General features: G+C 41.2%; 3 protein-coding genes across 3 annotated transcripts; 2 read left to right on the top strand and 1 right to left on the bottom strand.

The window, feature by feature from the left end:
* The first annotated feature begins 4,670 nt into the window (after nt 1–4,670).
* Nucleotides 4,671–5,592, top strand: nanos3 (nanos homolog 3). The gene has a single exon (XM_052547006.1). The coding sequence runs from the start codon at nt 4,734–4,736 to the stop codon at nt 5,235–5,237; it is 504 nt and encodes a 167-aa protein (XP_052402966.1). The 5' UTR covers nt 4,671–4,733; the 3' UTR covers nt 5,238–5,592.
* A 301-nt stretch (nt 5,593–5,893) lies between these two features.
* si:ch211-286b5.2 (uncharacterized) lies at nt 5,894–9,617 on the bottom strand. The gene is made up of 7 exons (XM_052546752.1): nt 9,514–9,617; nt 9,089–9,136; nt 8,883–8,971; nt 7,306–8,751; nt 6,686–6,819; nt 6,437–6,529; nt 5,894–6,329 (listed from the first exon to the last, which is right to left on the bottom strand). Exons 2-7 carry the CDS (start codon nt 9,114–9,116, stop codon nt 6,230–6,232), a joined length of 1,890 nt encoding a protein of 629 aa, XP_052402712.1. The 5' UTR covers nt 9,117–9,136; nt 9,514–9,617; the 3' UTR covers nt 5,894–6,229.
* cc2d1a (coiled-coil and C2 domain containing 1A) lies at nt 9,598–21,001 on the top strand. The gene is made up of 29 exons (XM_052546639.1): nt 9,598–9,774; nt 10,279–10,357; nt 11,447–11,588; nt 11,670–11,776; nt 11,885–12,112; nt 12,513–12,807; nt 13,072–13,181; nt 13,765–13,837; nt 13,910–13,999; nt 14,082–14,209; nt 14,319–14,391; nt 14,921–15,045; nt 15,118–15,229; nt 15,300–15,472; nt 15,620–15,742; nt 15,815–15,873; nt 16,726–16,842; nt 16,921–16,994; nt 17,225–17,283; nt 17,367–17,418; nt 17,490–17,589; nt 17,872–17,962; nt 18,045–18,254; nt 18,349–18,410; nt 18,477–18,549; nt 18,625–18,745; nt 19,254–19,330; nt 19,553–19,600; nt 19,686–21,001. The coding sequence occupies exons 2-29, from the start codon at nt 10,301–10,303 to the stop codon at nt 19,722–19,724; spliced, it is 3,018 nt and encodes a 1,005-aa protein (XP_052402599.1). The 5' UTR covers nt 9,598–9,774; nt 10,279–10,300; the 3' UTR covers nt 19,725–21,001.
* The last annotated feature ends 294 nt before the right edge of the window (nt 21,002–21,295 follow it).

Below are 21,295 nucleotides of genomic sequence, written 5' to 3'. Positions count from 1 at the left end.
CAGTTTGTGCTGGTGCTGTGTTTCTGCCTCGGTGTCCTGATGAAAACACTCACAGCTTCTCACACAGGATCTTCAGAGAGGAGCACAGAGACCTCATCTACTCATCACAGGTGCACAAACCCCAAAACTCACACAACCTGTCATCAAATCATCAACGTCTTTATATTCTGCACTGAGCTTCTGACATTACTCGTTTTATTTCTTAATTCTCATCACTATATATCGCACTTTTTTTAACTGCCTTTTATGTATTTTACTGCCTTTTATGAATTTGAAAATGTTTAAATTATTTAAAACCATTAAGATTAAAAAGTATTATACATAAAATGCAATCTGGATGTGCTCCAGCTGTCCACGAGGGGGCGCAAAATAGCTTAAAAATATTTTAAATAAGACAAAAGCTTTAGAAGAAGCTAAAGCAACACCACCTCAAGAGTTTTCAAGATCTTGGAAATGTATTAAATATTAAAATAATTTACATTTTTTATAAATTTTTATAATTTTGTCTTATGTCAAGCTGTAAAATATTGTATCAAGTGGCTAGTGCTATTTGTGAGTCAAAATAGACACTAAAATTGTTTCTGGTTTATCAAAATTATAAACCCTAAATAATTCAGGAATTGTGGAATTAAATTATTTTAACGTTATAAATATTTTGTTGTTGTTAGTGTCCCACACCATCATCTGAGGGGTCAGAGGTCACGCAAAGATCCCATCAGTCACCTAACATGCACTGGCCCTTTAAGAGCACATGAGAATCAGTGTTTTCAAAGATACATTTTTGAAAAAAGAAATGAAATAAAGATATGCCATATGTATAGAATAAACCTTGTTTTATATTTCTTTCATATTAACATCTCTCATGAATGCACACATCAGATCAATAATTACATTTATTATTTTGTACACTGAAACTGAGACCGGGGCAAGTTGTCACAATGCCTATGTTTACAGTACTATATTTCACTCAGAAGTCCACAAATATATATATTTTACGTTGGTTTAAATTTGTTGATAATATACCTACCCTCATGCTATCTGAGAGGTACATAAGTTTGTTTATTCATCAGAAATTTAGCATTACATCATTTGTACATCAATCCCATCTACAGTATTGTTCAAAATAATAGCAGTACAATGTGACTAACCAGAATAATCAAGGTTTTTAGTATATTTTTTATTGCTACGTGGCAAACAAGTTACCAGTAGGTTCAGTAGATTGTCAGAAAACAAACAAGACCCAGCATTCATGATATGCACGCTCTTAAGGCTGTGCAATTGGGCAATTAGTTGAAAGGGGTGTGTTCAAAAAAATAGCAGTGTCTACCTTTGACTGTACAAACTCAAAACTATTTTGTACAAACATTTTTTTTTAGCAATCCTGTGAATCACTAAACTAATATTTAGTTGTATGACCACAGTTTTTTAAAACTGCTTGACATCTGTGTGGCATGGAGTCAACCAACTTGTGGCACCTCTCAGCTGTTATTCCACTCCATGATTCTTTAACAACATTCCACAATTCATTCACATTTCTTGGTTTTGCTTCAGAAACAGCATTTTTGATATCACCCCACAAGTTCTCAATTGGATTAAGGTCTGGAGATTGGGCTGGCCACTCCATAACATTAATTTTGTTGGTTTGGAACCAAGACTTTGCCCGTTTACTAGTGTGTTTTGGGTCATTGTCTTGTTGAAACAACCATTTCAAGGGCATGTCCTCTTCAGCATAGGGCAACATGACCTCTTCAAGTATTTTAACATATGCAAACTGATCCATGATCCCTGGTATGCGATAAATAGGCCCAACACCATAGTAGGAGAAACATGCCCATATCATGATGCTTGCACCTCCATGCTTCACTGTCTTCACTGTGTACTGTGGCTTGAATTCAGAGTTTGGGGGTCGTCTCACAAACTGCCTGTGGCCCTTGGACCCAAAAAGAACAATTTTACTCTCATCGGTCCACAAAATGTTCCTCCATTTCTCTTTAGGCCAGTTGATGTGTTCTTTGGCAAATTGTAACCTCTTCTGCACATGCCTTTTTTTTAACAGAGGGACTTTGCGGGGGATTCTTGAAAATAGATTAGCTTCACACAGACGTCTTCTAACTGTCACAGTACTTACAGGTAACTCCAGACTGTCTTTGATCATCCTGGAGGTGATCATTGGCTGAGCCTTTGCCATTCTGGTTATTCTTCTATCCATTTTGATGGTTGTCTTCCGTTTTCTTCCACGTCTCTCTGGTTTTGCTCTCCATTTTAAGGCATTGGAGATCATTTTAGCTGAACAGCCTATCATTTTTTGCACCTCTTTATAGGTTTTCCCCTCTCTAATCAACTTTTTAATCAAAGTACGCTGTTCTTCTGAACAATGTCTTGAACGACCCATTTTCCTCAGCTTTCAAATGCATGTTCAACAAGTGTTGGCTTCATCCTTAAATAGGGGCCACCTGATTCACACCTGTTTCTTCACAAAATTGATGACCTCAGTGATTGAATGCCACACTGCTATTTTTTTGAACACACCCCTTTCAACTAATTGCCCAATTGCACAGCCTTAAGAGCGTGCATATCATGAATGCTGGGTCTCATTTGTTTTCTGACAATCTACTGAACCTACTGGTAACTTGTTTGCCACGTAGCAATAAAAAAATATACGAAAAACCTTGATTATTCTGGTTAGTCACATTGTACTGCTATTATTTTGAACAATACTGTATGTCTTGGATGGTCCGAGGGTGACTACATTTGGAGTAAATGTTCCTATTTGATTGAACTTTGACTTTAAAATAAGAATATTAATTCCACTGTAATATTTTAGCTATAAGATGAGAATATAAGGTTCGTAATGAAAAGCTGAACTGTATTTTCAAAAAACAGCAAGTTTCTCCATATTGTTATTATTGCAATTATTCAACCCCTTTGACCTGCAAGGCATTTTGCTACGGCGAATAAAATTTTATGGAAACAATTTAACAAAGGCATCAGTAAAGTATTAGAGAAAGTTTGTTAATACACTTTTGAGTGATTCTGAGAATGGAACATTGATGAATCATGATCAAATTAGAATTGGCTCTAAACATTCATGTTCAAAATTATAAATTGTTTAATTATTCTTTTAAATCACCAATAAACTCTGTCTGTAAGTGTTTAGAAGCTTCTGTCACATCTCTACTACAGTCTTGGCCCATTCCTCACATGAAGAAGCTTTCAGATCACTGATAATCTTTGGTTTTCACATTGCCACTGCTTTCTTCAAATTCAACCAGATATTTGAAATGAGAATCAAGCCTGGAGACTGAACAGATCACTCAACTACATTCTGTGACTGATCCCTGAACCAAGCAGGTTCACACATTCATAGATTTGGATGTGTACTTTGGTATGACTGTCCTGCAGGAAAGTCCACTGATCATCAGCTTCAGTCTTTGCACCAAAGGCATCACACTTCTGGTGTGATGGCCTGATACTTCAAAGAATCCATGATGTCCTTCATACAGTCATGATTTCCACTTCCTTCTACAGTAAAGAAACCCCATAACAGGACTGATCCACCTCCAAGTTTGACGATGGAAATGGTGTTCTTCTGCTTATGAGCTTTGCCTGTTTTGCAGCAGACATACCGCTGATCCATGGGTACAGAAAGTTCCAGTTTGGTCACATCACTCCATAAAACATTCCTCCAGAGCTCCACAAGTCTACACAAATGAATTTGATCAAGTTCAAGTTGTCCTTTGTTGTTCTTGATCAAGAGTGGTATTTATCAAGATGTCTCAACATGAAGGCAATACTTGTCATCTTCTTACACACTGCTTTGAAATGGTTTCCCTCCTTTCATCGGGTCATCGTGAAAGTCTTTGGCTGTACATTGCAGGTTTTTCTCAGTTGCTCTAATTTAACATTTTATGATATTGTGCTTTTTCTTCCACAACCTCAAATTTTTTCTGGTAAAACACACTTTAAGCTAAGAAATAAGGCTGAGAGCTGTGTCTCTAGGAACTTTCAATGTCTTGGAAATCTTCATAAAGCCTTAGCCTTTCTAAAGTAATATGATATTTATTCTCTTTAGCTTTTGTGAGATCTCTGTTGACATTTTTGCTACTCAACTTCAGCACATGCATGGGCTAACTGTATGTGTAACAGCTCAAGCTAATTCTGTTTATAATAGAGTTTCTAAAAGCTTAATTGTGTTTTGAGACTGTTTTATTCCGCACCATGCAAATAAGTGATTTAAAAACAGCTATGTTGAATTGGGGTTTGAATAATTATGACTTAGCAGTATTATTAAAGAATCATATAACTCTTTAAAAATATTGCATTATATATTGACAATATCACTTTTAATACGACAGTGAACTTACAGACGCAATTTGTATTTTATCCTGGATCTTCTGAAATTAGATTGTATTTGTAACTTTACAAATGTATTTGTATTTGTATTTGTAAAGTAGGCTACTGCAGTCTCTGAGGGGTTGACTTTTGATTGCAACTGTACACACACACACACACACACACACACACACACACACACACACTACACAAGCAACTCCAGTCCACAGTTTAAAAGTATTTTTGCTTTACTTCAGTCTCCTCTACCAATCGTTTTCGTTTCAGAGGACACTTGGCAAACTCTTCGTGTCGTAATTGGTCTCCTGGCGTGACGTCTGCCCTTTTAAACCCACGCGTGCTCAGCGCGTGCTTCACGGTTCTGTCGCACTCTGGCGGATGCCATGGCATTTTCTCTTCTCCACTACATCCTGTCAGCTCATGGATCTATGGAGTCTGGAAATCAGGACTTTCAGCCCTGGAAGGATTACATGGGTCTGGCGGACATGATCCGAGGCATGCAGCGGCCAGCAGAGCAGCCAGACGCGGCCGATGACGCCGCCGCCTCCGCCGCGCTCCCGGAGTCTCCAAGCGGCCCGACGCGTGCGCACGGGACCGTGACGACGGAGAACAGAGACCCGGGACACGGGAAGAGCACCCGCAGCAACCCATCCGAGAAGAAGTTCTGCAGCTTCTGCAAACACAACGGAGAGTCCGAGACCGTGTTCACCTCACACTACTTGAAAGACCGCGCCGGGGCCGTGACGTGTCCGTACCTGAGCCAGTACGTGTGTCCCCTGTGCGGAGCCACCGGGGCCAAAGCGCACACCAAGAGATTCTGCCCGCTCGTGGACAAAACCTACAGCTCCGTGTACGCCAAAACAACATGGGGACCCGGACGTTTCTGACCCGCAGAAGACCTCGCCACGGTATACGAGAAGGACGTTTTTTACGAGTGGTTTTAATATTTAAGTTTTAAGCTTTAATTGTTCGATCCATAATGGCTTGTGTGTAAGTTTGCATGCATGTGTGTTTTTTGGTGTTTGATTTTGCACGTGTCTTCTCTTGTGTGCAGTGGGTTTTTTATTTCTATTCTTTATTTTTTTTTCACTCTTTTCACTTTGACTTTAAACAAACTTGTACACAAGCCAATAGGCTCGCTACAGGTGCAACCACGTGTGAACCAGCTCTTGTTAATATTACTAAAAAAAGTATTTTGTGATACTCTGTGGTGAAATATATATATAAACGCTTTTAATGTTATTTAGCTGTGTTTCTCTTTAAAGCTGCCTATATTTTGCTTTAATATTTAACAATCTCAATCGTCTGGTTTTATTTCTATTACTACATTTTGGAGAACATGATCATCAGATTTTGTTCCCATGGCATCAGGAAGTTAATGTACATTTGTTTGAAAATATGATGGTTTGGTTTTGTGACAAAAAAAAACAAAGTGAACAACAGAAACGTGTTTTGTGAACTTTTGGAAACCTGTGTGTTCATAGCACAGCACTTTTTTTTTTTTTTTTAAACATTACTTCAGAACCAAACACACACCGCAATAACCAGAAAGATTCACTTTATTTATGCAGAATGTGTTTTGAACCGATATTTGGAGTGATTTATGACTTCAAGGTTATGACCCTTCAGTCCTGGGGATCGCACCCTGTGATTGACAGAATTACGATGTTTACTACTTTGCTTGAACCTCCTTGGAAAAGTGTTAACTTTGGCTCACTGAAACAGAGCAACTCTATGAATGTGCCTTTTACTCAAACAAGTGTAACTGAACGGTTGTAAACCAGTGCCTGCTATCTGAACTCATCAGTGCAAATTATTCGGTGTCTGTTCTTTTGTCAACATTTTCTTTCTGTCCCTCATATGATGCAGTAACATATGTTCAGAATCTGTTATGATGCCTATTTTTCTGAGTGGGGAGAGGAGGTTTTCTGCCTTGTTGTCCAAATCCAATCTGCCTGCGTGCGTCCATCAATAAGTGACTGCAAGAAAACATCAAAATTATGGTTTATGGTCAAAACTGTTCTTTACTGTTATTTAAAAATAAACCTAATGGTGTGAACCACACAGAGTTGTTTCAAGTGCTTACTTCAGAGAGGCAATATCTCTGATTAGGCCACATACAAGCTCCGTGGCATCTTCCAGATCACCGGAGGCTTCAGAGATGGGGAGATCCTCCAAACTGAGAAAGATATCAACCATGAAAATGGACAAAAACACTTTACTCTGTTATCACAATTAATATTGTGGACGTAGCGTCTGAAATTGAAACAACATCTAGAAACCTAAGCAGACCTCCGGTAAGATTCAAAGTCAGCGGTTGTCACACTCGTCTCACCTCAGAGGGATGTTGTTGAGCTGGGAATCTGTCACTGAGTGCACGGATGAAGGGCTGGAGGGATCCGGTTCAGCGGCAGGACTCCCATGAGGCTCATGAGCATCACTCAGTACACTTACACACTCCGTAAACGACTGAGGATACAATTCAGTATTAGTATATTAATGCTGACTTTAAAGGATATGTGAGAGTTTGGGATGCCACTGTAAATTCAAAATTAAAGTAAAAAAAATAAATAAATAAACCAAGTGGTTTTGGTATTTCAAAGGAATATTACACAAATTATATCCTGGCCTTTTTCTCACCCAAAGCTGTCTTAGGAGTCTTATGGACTACTGTTTTGTGCTTTTATGACTTTTCTAGCTCTTAAAAGCACTTCAGAGAACATTCTGCACTATATCTTCTTGAAATATGGTTTTTAGAGTGATTTGTGAAACCTGATCCTGGAGGTACAGCATCCTTCAGAGTTTGGCTCCAACGAATTTGCATGGACATTAATTAAGTGTCTGAAAAGCTTAATCAACTGATTCAGGTGTGTTGGTTAGGTTTGGAGCTAAACTCTGCAGGACAGTGGCCCTCCAGGAGCAGGTTTGGACTAGTGTTTGACAAGAATAACTCACTTGCACCTCTTCATTATCACCAGCCGATGGAGCTGCAGGTAAAGACAAACTCGACACGCTGTTGTTCTCCCAGTCTGCCTTGTTCTCAGCTGTGACAGTGGCGGCAACCTGACAAAAGCCTGAAGACTCACACTTATCTTCTGTCTCGTGGATTACAGGAGGTGCACCGATGTTCTCATCGGCTGTGATATCCATGAGCTCCACACACTGTTCACTGCTGTGGTTTCTAGTAGAGGCGTTCATGTCACATTCACACGGACTGCACTGCTTCATCTCGTCGCCTCCCATGACGAGTTCTTCTCCAAATTGGTTTGCAACCTCAGAAGCGGACGCAGAGGCTTCATCGTCTTCTTTGGGAACTTCAAGTGAACCGTCTATCACAACCTCTTCTTGAGCTGAAACACCAGTTGAGTCTTTGTAAACGTCAGCTAAATCCACAGGCACTTCAGTACCAATCTCAGTTGTGACCTCGCTGCTATCTTCCCTAATGTTGCTTTCAGTCGCATTTTGCTCCATGCATTCAGTTTCATTCTGCTCGAGAGGGTTTAGATCATCAGCATCATCTTGGGATGGGATTGCATAATCAGTTTCATGAGTAACGGGCTCCTTTGACATGCATTTGACCAGTATCTGAACTTCACTCCCAGACTGCTCCCGTTCCTCCTGCACTGGTTTATCCTCCGATGCGCAAGAGGTTGTGAAGGAGGGCACTGAAACCTCTAACTCAGTAACTCCCTCTTCTTCAACAGACATCTGGAGATCCTTTTTCAAACCATCACTCGTCATGACCGGCTTTTCGTTAGTGATTTCCCCCGCCTCGTTCTCCTGGCTTCCTTCAAACACATTCCCTCTAGTCGGCTGTCCCTTGAGCATCTTCTTCCTATCTCCAAGTCTGCACATTCCCATCCTCTTTCTTATTTTTCTCTTTACTAGAGGATCTGCAGAACTTGCATCTTCAGGCATCTGCATCTGGTCATATGAGGTCTCCGTTACGATCCCTGAAGAACCTAATTGCTCATCCATCTTGGGTTCGGTGGCTGTATACTCCTCATGTGACAACTCTCTCTCGGTTTGATGCTCATCGTAAGGTAATTCAGAGTCGCAGTCATCTGGGACCTTCTCAGATTGATGATTTGAATTTCTTGTGATTTCACAATCTTCATCATCTAGCTCTACAGTGGGCTTATCTAGATCAATAGCTTCTGTATTCAGAGGTCTAGAGAGTGTGTGCTTGTCAGTTTTGTTGAGTTCTGGGGTCTGTAGTGTGATCGCCGGAGTCTGTTCGGTCTCATGAGAGACCTCAGGTGGATTTGTGCCATTTCCAAGCTCATCGTTCTCATTATGGCTTGTTTTCTCTTCCAAGGAACAACAAGGCTGATGTTCATCCGGCTTGTCTGAGCAGAATGCATTGTGGGAGTCGTTGTTTTCTGACTCTGGTGTCAGAGTCTAGACATTAAGGTAAAGAGTTAAGTGAATCAACAAACAAAAACACAAATATGACAGTACAGTGGCATTAAAGCATATTGTAATTTTCTTTAAAATGTTATGTGATAGCATGTAATTGAGAGAGAAATCACCTGTTTGTCATCTTCAGACTGGTTTGTTTCTTCAGTGCTTTTCTGTCGTTTTGCTCTGGGCTGCGTCCTCTTAGGAGGTCTGAACTCTGCTAATAGATATTAAACTGCATCAGCATGTATACTGATGAAATAAATATGTAATCTAGCTCTAATCAAGCTTTTAGTATGAATTGACTGATAATTAGGTTTACATGAGTCCAAGGTACCTGTTGTCTTCGATTTTCTTTTGGCCATTGTCTTTAGTCCAGATTCAACTAAATTTATAAAATTTAAAATATGTTAATGACACACTTAACTCTTTTCATTTGCAAACTGTAGATGGTTTGTTTAAAATGGTTTTTATACAGTCTTTGGTTAAAATGTATACATATTTCTTCCTTTAACCCAATTTTGTAAAATAAATACTTATAACCAATTATAAATCACTCTATCATATTAAAACAAACCTTTGTAAAAGGCACATAATTAATTTGACAGAGGCTGTCAAGTCAAATAAACGCGCGAAAGATTTGTGACGCTATTCGTGATATCATATTTTAGTAAACCTATTTCTGCACATTTTCTCAGAGAAAACCAATTATGACAAGACAAACCATCATAAAGTGTAAAATATGGTTTAAAACTTCAATACATCGACAGGCTGGCGGTTGAACTACAGATCCTGCTGCGGGGCGTCGTTCCCGCGTGCCGTAAAGCGAGAACCTCTGTCGTTGCTATGGGAAACCTGACGAAAAGCAGGAAGTGCTGGAGCTACATTGACAGCAGTGTAGATTTGTGTTTATCTCTGTGTTTATGACACTCTAGTGCAAAAACTTCATGACAGATAGCTTGTTCTTCTCAACGGAACAAATATATAACACTTAACCCGCCGTCGGATGAACATTTGACCAAGGTATCGCGTTCAGATTTTTAGTAAACAGAGTCTGATGTGAGAATGAACCTCCTTGCTAGCAGAGACCTTGACTGAATTAGTTGTTACTTTATGATTTATATTGTAAATGAGCTGATATTTATTATATGGCTTCGTTGCGCTTTGCCTCCAACAGTTCTGGTGCAAAGTCAGCCAAAGATGTGCTTTGGATTAACCTGTTTAACTTGTAAACACTAACGCTAGCATGTTAAACACTGTGAAAACAATCGCTATCGAGCTGATAGTCAGTTAATGTAAGGTGACGCAGCTCTGGGAGAAATATTAAACTATTAAATATGTATATTAGGCCGTTGATTATGTCTATACATTGATTATGCAAACACAGACGTCATTATTCACGTAATGAGCTAGGAATGCGCTATGACGTCACTCAGTTTCTGGTGTGGTCGGTTGTGGTGTCACTGAAAGGCTGAAGCAGTGGCTGTTTGTAGTATTATAAATGTATTATTATTTTTCTCACTCCAGGTTTGAAGGACCTGTGGAGAAAATGAGTCGAAGCCGGAACCCTCCACAGAAGGGCCAGGGGGCCGCCAGGGCCAAACAGGTAATGACACTGTGGCCAGAATCACACGAAGAAGACATATTTGAAGTCAGCATGAAACGAGAAAGAAAAAAAAAATAGAAAAAACTATTTATTTTCTAAATGCATGTTATAAATTATATTGTGAACTATTCCCCTTTGTACGTTTATTTATTTATGTATTTATTTTGTCTTATTCTTTATATCATGTTTAATGATTTGTGGTGATGTAAGGACTTTTCCAAATATTTAGTGCATTTAAACTGCATTCACATATAGAGTGCCACACATATAGATTCTTAAAATGCTTTTGAATCTATAAATCAGTTTTGAGGGTTATTATTGCAAATTAAAACTAAAACCTATTAAAAATTGTCACTTGAAATAATATAAACATTAACCAAAATAAAATAAAAATAAAAGTATATATTTTTTATTCATTCTAGTTGCAAACGCCACATTTCTAACTGTCCTTTACTTTAAAGCGGTCATATGATGCCTTTTTAGAGATCATTATTTTGTGTAACAGAATATTTTGACATGCTTCTACACTATGTTAATGAAACCACACCTTCTTTGTTTGCATGAACATTTGGGTTGCATTATGCAAATATTTCTACATCGTGACGTAGACATGTGGGGGCGTGTTTGAATGAGCCACTTTAGGGGCGCGTGGCAGAGTCTTAACTTTGATAAAGGATATCTCTTTGGATTTGAGACTTTGGTCTTTGCAGCTTTACAGATCTTCTTCATGCACCAGGAGTTTGAAACACTCCAAAGAGAAAGGAAAAACTGAAATCACATCATATGACCCCTTAATCTGAATTACCATCATAAAGTGATAAAATAAAAATTGAAAGGAAAATTTTTAAAACATTTATATACATATTAAGGGGAATGTATGTGCATAAAATGCTCTTGAATTTGCAACAGTTCATATGTAATGTTCAAACAAACTATAAACATTTAGGCATATTTACATGTATACACAAAGAATGACACACAACAAAATGACAAAAACAATAATAATGTAATTCAAAATATTGATTAAAACTGAAATAATATCTCAGTGATACAATAATAACCGCATCTGTCCGTCCTCCCGTGTATCAGATGGGACTGCTGCTGGATTTGGCTCCTGACGGCGGTCTGGATGACTCCGGAGGAAATGATGAGGATCTGGAGGCGGAGCTTCTGGCACTGATGGGAGGAGGAGGGAGGAGCGGTCCAGCCGGCAAGAGACCCGGAGGAAAAGGTTGCCGTCTACCAACAGCAAGCCAAGCTTTGATCCCTCAGCATTTTTCCTAATCTCTCTGTCTGTTTTGTTCTCTTGTAGCTCCGGTGCCCATGGAGGACATCGAGCGGATGGCAGCGCTTTGTATGAAAGACCTGGACGAGGACGGAGATGACGATGGTGATTTGGAGAACGATGCTGATCTCTTGGTAGAACACAACCCTTCTTGTCTTTCTTTACATCACTACAGGCCACACATCAGATGAGATCCTTCTCTCAGGAACAGCTTTTGATTGACGTCGTTTTGTGTGTTTCAGGCCGAGTTGAATGATGTGCTGGAAGACGATGAGGAGCAAGTGGTCAGGAAACCTCCTCCGTCACCAGTGCCTCCTCAACGCTCCAGTGCAGCGCCCACATCCCAGAATGCACCTGCCAGCCTGGAGGCTCGTCTGCAAGAGCGCTTGGACATGTACCAAACCGCCATCACCAACGCCAAGGCCGCGGGGGAGACCAGCAAAGCACGGCGATACGACCGCGGACTGAAGGTGGGACATCTCCAAGACTAGAGCTCCACTCACATCGACTGTTTGATGGGAGATGATAATGTTTAGAGCAGGGGTCTTCAGCCCCTCTGTCCTGCAGAGTTTAGCTGCAAGCCTAACTAAACACACCAGAGACAGATGATTAAGCTCCTCGAGACTGCTTAAAATAACCTCTGCAGGAGCCGGGCTGAAGACCTCTGTCTTAGAGAGCAGGCTGGCTGATGTGAAGGTGATATACAACAATTACTGCTCTTTATATGACACATATCTCACTAAAACAATTAGAAATACATTATTTCAAAAACATATCAATTTGAAGAAAAAAAGAATCCATAAGATAAGTCATTTATACTGTATTTAATAGAGTATATTAGTCTGAGGATTTCCGTTTTCCTGTTTTTAGACTCTACAGTCCATGCTGACATCAGTTAAAAAGGGGAAGCCCATCAGTGAAGATGAGATTCCTCCTCCTGTGGCCACTGGGGGAAACCCCTCCGCTGCTCCGCAGGCCGAGCCAATCACAGAGCTAGAGAAACCAGCTCCAGCAAACACGCCACCGCAGACGGCCAACGTCAAGCCAGTCGCTCCGCCCAAACCTCAGCTGCTACAGCCTCCACCACAGAGAGTGACGGCCATGACACCCGATACACCCGCCATATCACCCCTCACACCCGGCCAGCCCAACACTCAGCACTCGGGTACACACACACACACACACTAACACTCTCACACTCTCTCACACACACACACACACAGCACTCGGGTACACACACACACTAACACTCTCACACCCACACACACACACACACACACACACTCACACTCTCACACTCTCTCTCTCTCACACACACACACACACACACACACTCACACTCTCACACTCTCTCTCTCTCACACACACACACACACACTCTCTCATTAACTGTCACTGTGAAGCTGTGGTGTGTTTGTGTGTGTCTCAGAGCTCAAAGCCGGTGTATTAAGCAGACAGAGAGAGTATAAGCTGGCAGCGTTAAAGGCCAAGCAAAGCGGGAACACTGAACAAGCCAAACAACTCTACCAAGTGTTCAAGGTGAGGGAGTTTCTCCAGATCGTGATCATCAGATCCAATCTGGGTCACTATCATTCCTTTGTTGCCCTATGCATTTTATGTTCAGTAAGATTCAAAAGATAAATTTGTTCAGCAAGAATGCATTTAAGTGATCAAAAGGGACAGTAAAGACCAGGGTCATTACAGATAAACTGGATATTATAAATGAACTAAAAAAATAAATTTGTTACTTTAAAAAAAGTTAAATTATTTTTAACTTTGTTTATCAAGTAAACCTGAAAAAAACACAGAAGTATGAAACGCCTCAACTGATTTCAACAATGATGATAATAAACATTTCTTTAGCATCCAATCAGCATTTGATAATGATTTCTGAAAGATCATGTGACACTGAAGACTGGAGGAATGATGCTGAAAATAAAGACCACAGCAACAAGTTACATTTTAATATATATTCACATAGAAACCAGAACAGACTTAATTGAAAGAAATCCATACTGAGCTCAAACGTCTGAACAGAAGTGTAGGTTTGTAGATTTATCTGGCTACACAGCACTAGATCATCTGAACGTCCCCTCACTCTCCGTCTCGCTCTTCTTCTCAGAGACTGGACTCGGTGGTGGAGAGTGTTGACCGAGGGGAGTTCGTGGACCTCAGCTCACTGCCGCCCCCTCCTGGTACAGCTCTACCTCACAGCTCTCCTCTGCGCTCACTTCAGTCTGGTTCTGATGAAAGTGTGTGTCTTTCAGGAGATGTTGAAGTGCCACGCTCTGACCCTCCTCAGCAGTCCTCCAAACCAGCCGCCCCTCCTGCTGCACCCGCTGCTGCCCCAGACACATGTGAGAGCGCGCGCGCGTGTGTGTGTGTGTGTGAGACGTCCCACTCACACACATCAGTTACGTGTGTGTGTGTGTGTTTCAGCTGTCTCTGCTCCCCGGAGCGTCGCCGAGGCCTTACAGCAGCGCATGGACAAATACAGAGAAGCTGCAGAGAGCGCCAAGAGCAAAGGAGACGAGCGCAAGGCACGCATGCACCAGCGCATTATCAAGGTAACACACGTGAAGACGCGCTTCAGAAGAGCAGGTGCTGTTTCATTAACCTCTCCTGTGTGTGTGTGTGTGTGTGTGTGTGTGTGTGTGTGTGTGTTCTTGACCTCAGCAATATCAAGACGCCATTAAAGCTCATAAAGCGGGACGGCCGGTGAATTTGGCAGAACTTCCTGTTCCTCCAGGTAACGCTGGTTTACTTGTTCCTAGCGAGAGCCAAACTTCTGACAAATGTCTTCACAAATATAGAAAAACCTCCTTAATGAGCCTCACCAGTGGAAAATGTTAACATATAGATGTGTTAAACCATATAATGTGTTAGATAAAATCTCTATATAAAACTGCAGGTGTTTGTAAATGTTAGAGAAGATGAGCGTCTCTAATGCTCACCAAGACTGTGTTCATTTGTTAAAATAAAAAACACTGAAACCTAACAGCAGTCTGCATTTATAACTATCTAATTTAATTAATATGTAAAACAGAGACAGTGTAGTTATGGTTGTGGTTTCTGCACAGAATTAAATAGTCTCACTTTTTCTCTTGCAATCTAGAGTTTACTTCTCATTATTCTGTGTAGTTTTTTCCTTGTTTTGGATTAAAAATAAAAAAAGGCTAATTGTGATTTTAGTTTCTCCCCATTCAGAATTAGTTCTTAGAGTCTCATAGTAGTTAGCTTGTGCGCCTCAGTTTTGACTGTGTTAATGTTTCGTGTAGGTTGTCCTCCGCTGCAGGGCACTGAGGGCGGCGAGCAGAACTTTATGGGCGTCCTGGAGACCGCTATGAAGCTGGCCAATCAGGACGCAGATGCAGACGCAGACGCAGATGAGGAACCGCAGAAGGTAGAGTCAGAGTTCAGCAGCGCCTCTAGAATCTGTGCGTGGGTCTGGTTCTTCATCTCTGTGTCTGTGTAGCCATCAGCTCAGCCTGCCGTTCAGAAATCCAGAGCTCCCGCTCCTCCGAAAGCCTCGTCCGCTGCAGGGACGCCCACCGGCTCCACTAACACCCCCAAACTAGGAGGGAAAGGTAGGTGTGCTGATATAGGGGCATTAACGTGTCGGCACCGCTGTGTGACGTCGTCTGTGTGGTTGTGCAGCCCAGCAGCAGCTGGATTTCCTGACCATACGCCGACAGCAGTTCGTGAAGGCCGCGCTGCGCTCTAAAGAGATGAAGGACATGCAGGGAGCCGCTCAGCACCTGAGGAACGCTAAAGGACTCGAGCCCATGATCACTGCCGCCAAGGCCGGACTTCCTGTGGACATCAGCAAGGTTTGTGAATCACTGAGGCACAGTAAATGAATCAGAATTGGTTCTGGAGGGTCAACACCATTGACTGAATGAGACCAGTTGAAAGTATAACTCTTCAAAGTGATCAGATGTGTGTGTGAAGTGTGTGTTTTATGTCTGGTCTTCCAGGTGCCGGCCGCTCCGGTCAGTGAGGATGACTACAGACTGTCTCATTCCCGCTCGTCCGCTCTGTCTCCGCGCTCACTCGAGCAGTACACTCAGCTGATGGCACAGCTCAAACAGCAGCACGAGGTTATTACACAGATCTGATCCAAACACATGCTTTATTTACAGTCTACGTGACTTTCTAACGCTTGCTTCCAGAAATGCCTGGCGTACTCGCAGCAGTTCACTCATATGGGGAACGTAGCAGAAACCGCCAGGTGGGTTTTCATTTACTCTATATAGAAAACATGGTCAGGTAAGAAGAATCTCCAGGTGAGTGATAAGTGCTGTTAAACTGCTGTTTAAAAGTTTTTTTTTTTAAAGTATTCTTTTAAAAGTTTTTTTTTTTTTAGCAAATATGCATTAAATTGATCAAAAGTGCCAGTTATTATTTCTTTTTCTAATAAATGCTGTTCTTTTGAACTTTCTATTCTTCAAAGAATCCTTAAAGGAAATGTATAAAAGTATTTTCAACTGATAATAATCAGAAATCTTTCATGAACAGCAGATCAGCATATTAGATTGATTCCTGAAGGATCTTGTGACACAGAAGAATATTTGGCTTTTATCACAGAAATAAACTAAATTTGACAATATATTCATATTTGATCATATTGACCTAAACAAGCACTAAAATGCCATTTAAAAAAAAAAAAATCTTATTTTTTTATAAATTGTATTTTATAGTACTGAATTTTCTTTTCTGTTTTATGTATTAATGGTGTAAAAAATATTAATTAAAATATATAATATTAGAATCTAAGCTCTAACCATAAATACTAACATTTATGAAATCTAGCCTTAAAGTGTATTTGTTTGTGAGTTGTTAGATTTTGCCTACATTGTAAAGTTTATATGTCGTCACATGGATATTAAAACCTGAAATGAACATTTGAGGGAGCACCAAACAGTCCTCATGAGGACAACTGAATCATAAACAGTAAATAGTAAATAAAAAAATAAAAAATGCTGAGGGTTTAGTTTAAAGATTGCTGCGGAGCAAAGGTCTAAATGGAAAAAGCCCCCACGATAGAAAATATGTATGTATGTTTGTGTTTGTGTGTGTGTAGGTTTGAGAAGCTGGCTGAGGAATGCATGAGTAATATTGAAGTGCTGAAGAAAGCTCACGCTAAAGGAAGATCAGTTCCTAAATACCACACAGAGGAGCGCACCTTCAACTCTGTCAAGTGAGACAACACACACACACACAGTCTGTCAGTGCAGTCGTCCTGCGGATTCACTGATGTCTTCATCTCTGTGTTTAGGATCTTTCCTAACCTGACGTCCAGTGAGATGGTGCTGACCATCGTGAAAGGAATCAACCTGCCCACTCCTCCAGGTGTGTGTGTGCGTGTGTGTGTGCGTGTGTGTGTGTATGTGTTTCACAATGCTGTAAACAGATGGTCACTGAAATACACTACCATTAAAAAGTTAGAAATGTATTTATTTCTTTAAAAAAAGTTTCCAGATTCCAACCTTTTGAACATCCGTGTCTATACTGTATATAATACAAAACAATGAGATTCTGTCACAGAATGCAGTAAATGTTATTTTCTTTGTTTTCTCCAGGAGTCTCAGCCAACGATCTGGACGCGAGTGTGCGCTTTGAGTTCCCGTTCCCCAGCGCCGTACGCAACACTCTCACACTCTTCTACACACACACACACACACACACACACTACTTGCATCTAACAGTGTGTTTGTTCCTTAGGAAGAAGCTCAGAGAGACAAAACCAGTACTGTGAGGAACACCAACTGCCCAGGTACACACACACACACACACACACACACATGATCTGTGGTGGCAGTAGCTGACAGTCTCTGTGTGTTTCAGAGTTTAAGGAGCAGTTCAAGCTGAACATCAAGCGAGATCACAGGGGCTTTAAGAGAGTGGTTCAGGCCAAAGGCATCAAGTTTGAGATCGTACACAAAGGGTGAGACTCTTAATCATCACTGACAGTGAGTCTGACAATAACACGCCCAGATCACATTCACCCCAGAAGAAATTACCTTACTAATGTGTTTAATAATGAAAATGAAGAAAAAAATCTTTAAAAACAGGCAATTGTGTCTTTAAATCTCACAATTTAGAATTTTGTGATGTATTCTGATCTCACAGTTCTGATGTTTTTTCCCCAAAATTCTGAGTTTCATAAGCAGTGTGTCTAATAATCGTGTGTGTGTGTGTGTGTGTGTGTGTGTGTGTGCGTCCGCAGCGGTCTCTTCAAGACAGATAAAGTGGTGGGAAGTGCTCAGCTGAAGCTAGAGGCTCTTGAGAACCAGTGTGAGATCAGAGAGATCATTGATGTGAGCGGTTCACTCAAACTCACACACACGTGTCACATGCAGACGAGCGCTGGTGTCCCATGAGGCTGTGCTGCCGTTGCAGGTGTTGGACGGACGCAAGGCGACGGGAGGGAAGCTGGAGGTGCGAGTGAAGATCCGCGAGCCGCTGTCTGGAGTTCAGCTGCAGCCGGTGACGGAGAAGTGGCTCGTCATCGACCCGCTCACACCCTCACCAGAGAAGGACAGAGAGCGAGAGAAGGACAGAGAGAGGGAGAAGGACAGGGAGAGGGAGACAAGCAGGGAAAAGGATCGGGTATGAGATGAAAAAAAGTGTCGTTTACATTACACACAGGATCTTGCAGACAAGAAGAGTTGGACAGAATCCACATAAAGCGTTTTATTTCCAGCAGGCTCCTTTGGATCCGAGAGCCAAACCTAGGAACGATCACGACAGGAACTCTAAACCAAGGTAACACGCTAGCTGATCGTTCAGCACTGGTGTCCTGTGTTTAACACCTGTCTCTGGTTGTTTCAGCTCGTCTCCTCCGCAGTATAAGATGCACAGCTTCGGTCTGCTTCACCACGACAAAGAGAGGCTGGAGTGGAAGGTGTGTGTCAGTGACCGGATCGAGCTGTTGACTGGATCTAGAGTGTGTCAGGAGTCATTGTGTGTGTCTCTTTAGATCAACGAGTGTAAGAAGAACAGACGAGACCCGTCAGAGCTGATCAAGCAGCACATGGACGTCTGTCAGAGACTGCAGTGGCAGAAATCATACCTGGAGAAACATCCGGCAGCACTCACAGGTACCACAGGACATTAGAAACTCTGAACTACACTGCACTACAGTTCACTTCAAAAGAGTCCGGACAGGGGTTCATCTCTTTCTAGACAACAGAGAATCCTGACTGAAATGTTTATTGAGCAGCAAATCAGTTCTGAAGATCATGTGACACTGAAGACTAGAGGAATGATGCTGAAAATACAGCTGCGCATCACATGAATGAATTAACTTTTAATATATTTTATGATAGGAAAGTCATTTTAAATTGAATCAAACTGTTTCAAATGAATGCAGACTTGGTGAACAGAAGAGACTTCCAAACACTTGTTTTAAGAGAAAACCACCCAAAACCCTAACCATAAACTGCACTAAAATAAGAGGTTTATTATGAATGAGAGCATAAAATGCTGCATGTGGACTGATTGATGATTCAAATGAACCTTCTTCATAAACTGATTCACTTTCCAGTGCTACATCTTAAGAGTACATCGGGTCATCAGTAATGCACTGTATCTCTGTCTGTTTCTCAGAATATGAAAATGTGCTGCGGAAGTTTGTTCACGGTCTGTCAGATTCAGTTAAAACGTTTTCCAGCCAAGGCAACAGGGTGAGCTAACCACACACACACACACACACACACAGCACTGATGAGCTGTGAGGTGTCTGGTTTTATCTTGAGATTACTGAAGTACACTTCATGTTGACATGAAACACTCGTGCAGTTGCTCAGATGTTTCATCAGAAGCTGGATGTCACTTTTATCAAGTCGTTTCAACATTTTGAATTCAGTCGTTTAGATTCAAGCTAAAACGCTGTTCTGGTTTCTCAGGATGCAGCAAAAGATGCCCTCGGCCGACTGAAGATCGTGGAGAACGAGGTGAATATGAAAGCCTTCTGTCTCTGCTTCAGGCGCTTCATCATGTGAACTCACTGTGGTCTTCTTCACTGTCTCTCTCTCACAGCTGGAGTCAGTCAGGAAAAAACGGGCCATCAGAGAGTGACACGACTGTCTGCTTCTGAAATCATGAGAATAGAAATGAATCCTGACGGATATAAAAGAGCTGCAGAGGGAAGCACACACACACACACACACACACACATATGCAATTAAGCACCTTTGACATTGCTGCTCTTCATTACTCTGCGGTCCAGACCATCAAAACTTTCCTCAGTTTGACGTCTGAATGTTTCGAGGGAGATCAAACTGATCTCAGCTCATGCAAAAATAATCACCAGTCAAACACTAAAGCAGAAATCTCACAAAACACATCATTGGGGAGATTTCCCCAAGCAATGTTGTGTGTGTGTGTGTGTGTGTGTGTGTGTGTGTGTGTGTGTGTGTGTGTGTGTGTATCACATAAATGAAATAAGGGTTATCAAAGAACAGGATAACACACGGTCATTCATTCCCTCTGACAGTTGTATGTACCTAACACTACAAAAGAGAAATAGTTATTTTATTTGAATCCAGTTTTGTGTCTGTCTTCTGTCTGATATGGCTCTTCCTAACCTCTCTTTCACATATAAACGCTGTTAATCTGCCGTCTTTACAGTAGTCTGTGTCCTCCAGTATTCCCAGATTAGGATAATGCCACTGCACTGCTGTGATATGGGAATAATCTCAGCACTCCAGGGAAGATGTTCAAGTGTGTGTTAGAAGGAGCAGATGCTGATAATATCCCACAATCCTGGATTATCCGCACCCCGCTGCTTCGGGGGAGGAGATGAAATGGGGCTGTTTCGGGTGTGTTTCGGGTGTGTGTGTTCTGGGTCTGTTTGGTTTGATAAGGTGGAATGAGAGGTTTTGTATCCGGGTGATTCTGGTCATTCATATGCTGAGATCAGCATGTTTCTAGGAAAGCTGTCGCCTCTTCTTCTGTTTCTTCTTGTCTGTTTCAGAGAGTATCTGCTTTAACCCCTGACTGACACAGTCCAAACCTCTTGTTGTTTGTGTAGAGAAGATCTCAGCATGTGCAACAGTCAGCCATTATATCAACCGTTTGGTTGCGGGGGTTTTTTTCTTTTATTCGGCACACGATCACCTCTTAGGATGCTGTCTGAACCGTTAGCCTTCATCATCCTCGTTCACTCCAGCATGTACAGATCAGGTTCATTAGGGTCTCTGAAGGCAATCACTGCTAATGTATTAATGTATGTACTGATTTCCTGACGATGGGTCTATTATTTAAAGCTGCATTAATTTGTTAATGTGTCTATGGTGAAGGATATGATAATGCCTAATGTAATCATTAAAAATTAAAGATGACATAAAAATTTAGATTCTGTCATCATTCTCTCATACTTGTGTTGTTTTTATGCTTAAGTAATACAAAAGGAGATGTTTAGCAGAATGTCCTGGCTGAAAGCGAATGTGGACTGGGACTTTCATGCTCAAGAAACAACAAAAACACCTTTATGGTAGGTTATAAATGTTAACAGTACAACTTAACAAGCCATATTCAAAAGTTCACTAATTTAAGTAAGCTCTTTGAAGCTTTAAAAAATCTTATGGACTAAGTTCACACAGAATGCGTTCGTTTCTGAGTGGCCTCTTAAAAATATTGTCCTGTTT

The sequence above is a fragment of the Carassius gibelio genome, chromosome B1, assembly GCF_023724105.1.
Source record: "Carassius gibelio isolate Cgi1373 ecotype wild population from Czech Republic chromosome B1, carGib1.2-hapl.c, whole genome shotgun sequence".
In the NCBI taxonomy this organism is placed as follows: domain Eukaryota; kingdom Metazoa; phylum Chordata; class Actinopteri; order Cypriniformes; family Cyprinidae; genus Carassius; species Carassius gibelio.
Note: the sequence above shows the minus strand (reverse complement) of the source record. Positions and strands in the feature narration are given on the sequence as shown.

Bases quoted from the DNA above. Each gene is read 5' to 3' on its own strand.
- nanos3 (XM_052547006.1), top strand. From the start codon at position 4,734: ATGGCATTTTCTCTTCTCCACTACATCCTGTCAGCTCATGGATCTATG.
- si:ch211-286b5.2 (XM_052546752.1), bottom strand. From the start codon at position 9,116: ATGGCCAAAAGAAAATCGAAGACAACAG. The intron at 8,972-9,088 runs GTACCTTGGACT...AATATCTATTAG, and splicing joins AAGAAAATCGAAGACAACAG to CAGAGTTCAGACCTCCTAAG. The intron at 6,530-6,685 runs GTGAGACGAGTG...TATCTTTCTCAG, and splicing joins CTCAACAACATCCCTCTGAG to TTTGGAGGATCTCCCCATCT.
- cc2d1a (XM_052546639.1), top strand. From the start codon at position 10,301: ATGAGTCGAAGCCGGAACCCTCCACAGAAGGGCCAGGGGGCCGCCAGG. The intron at 15,473-15,619 runs GTTTGTGAATCA...CTGGTCTTCCAG, and splicing joins TTCCTGTGGACATCAGCAAG to GTGCCGGCCGCTCCGGTCAG. The intron at 15,743-15,814 runs GTTATTACACAG...GCTTGCTTCCAG, and splicing joins AGCTCAAACAGCAGCACGAG to AAATGCCTGGCGTACTCGCA.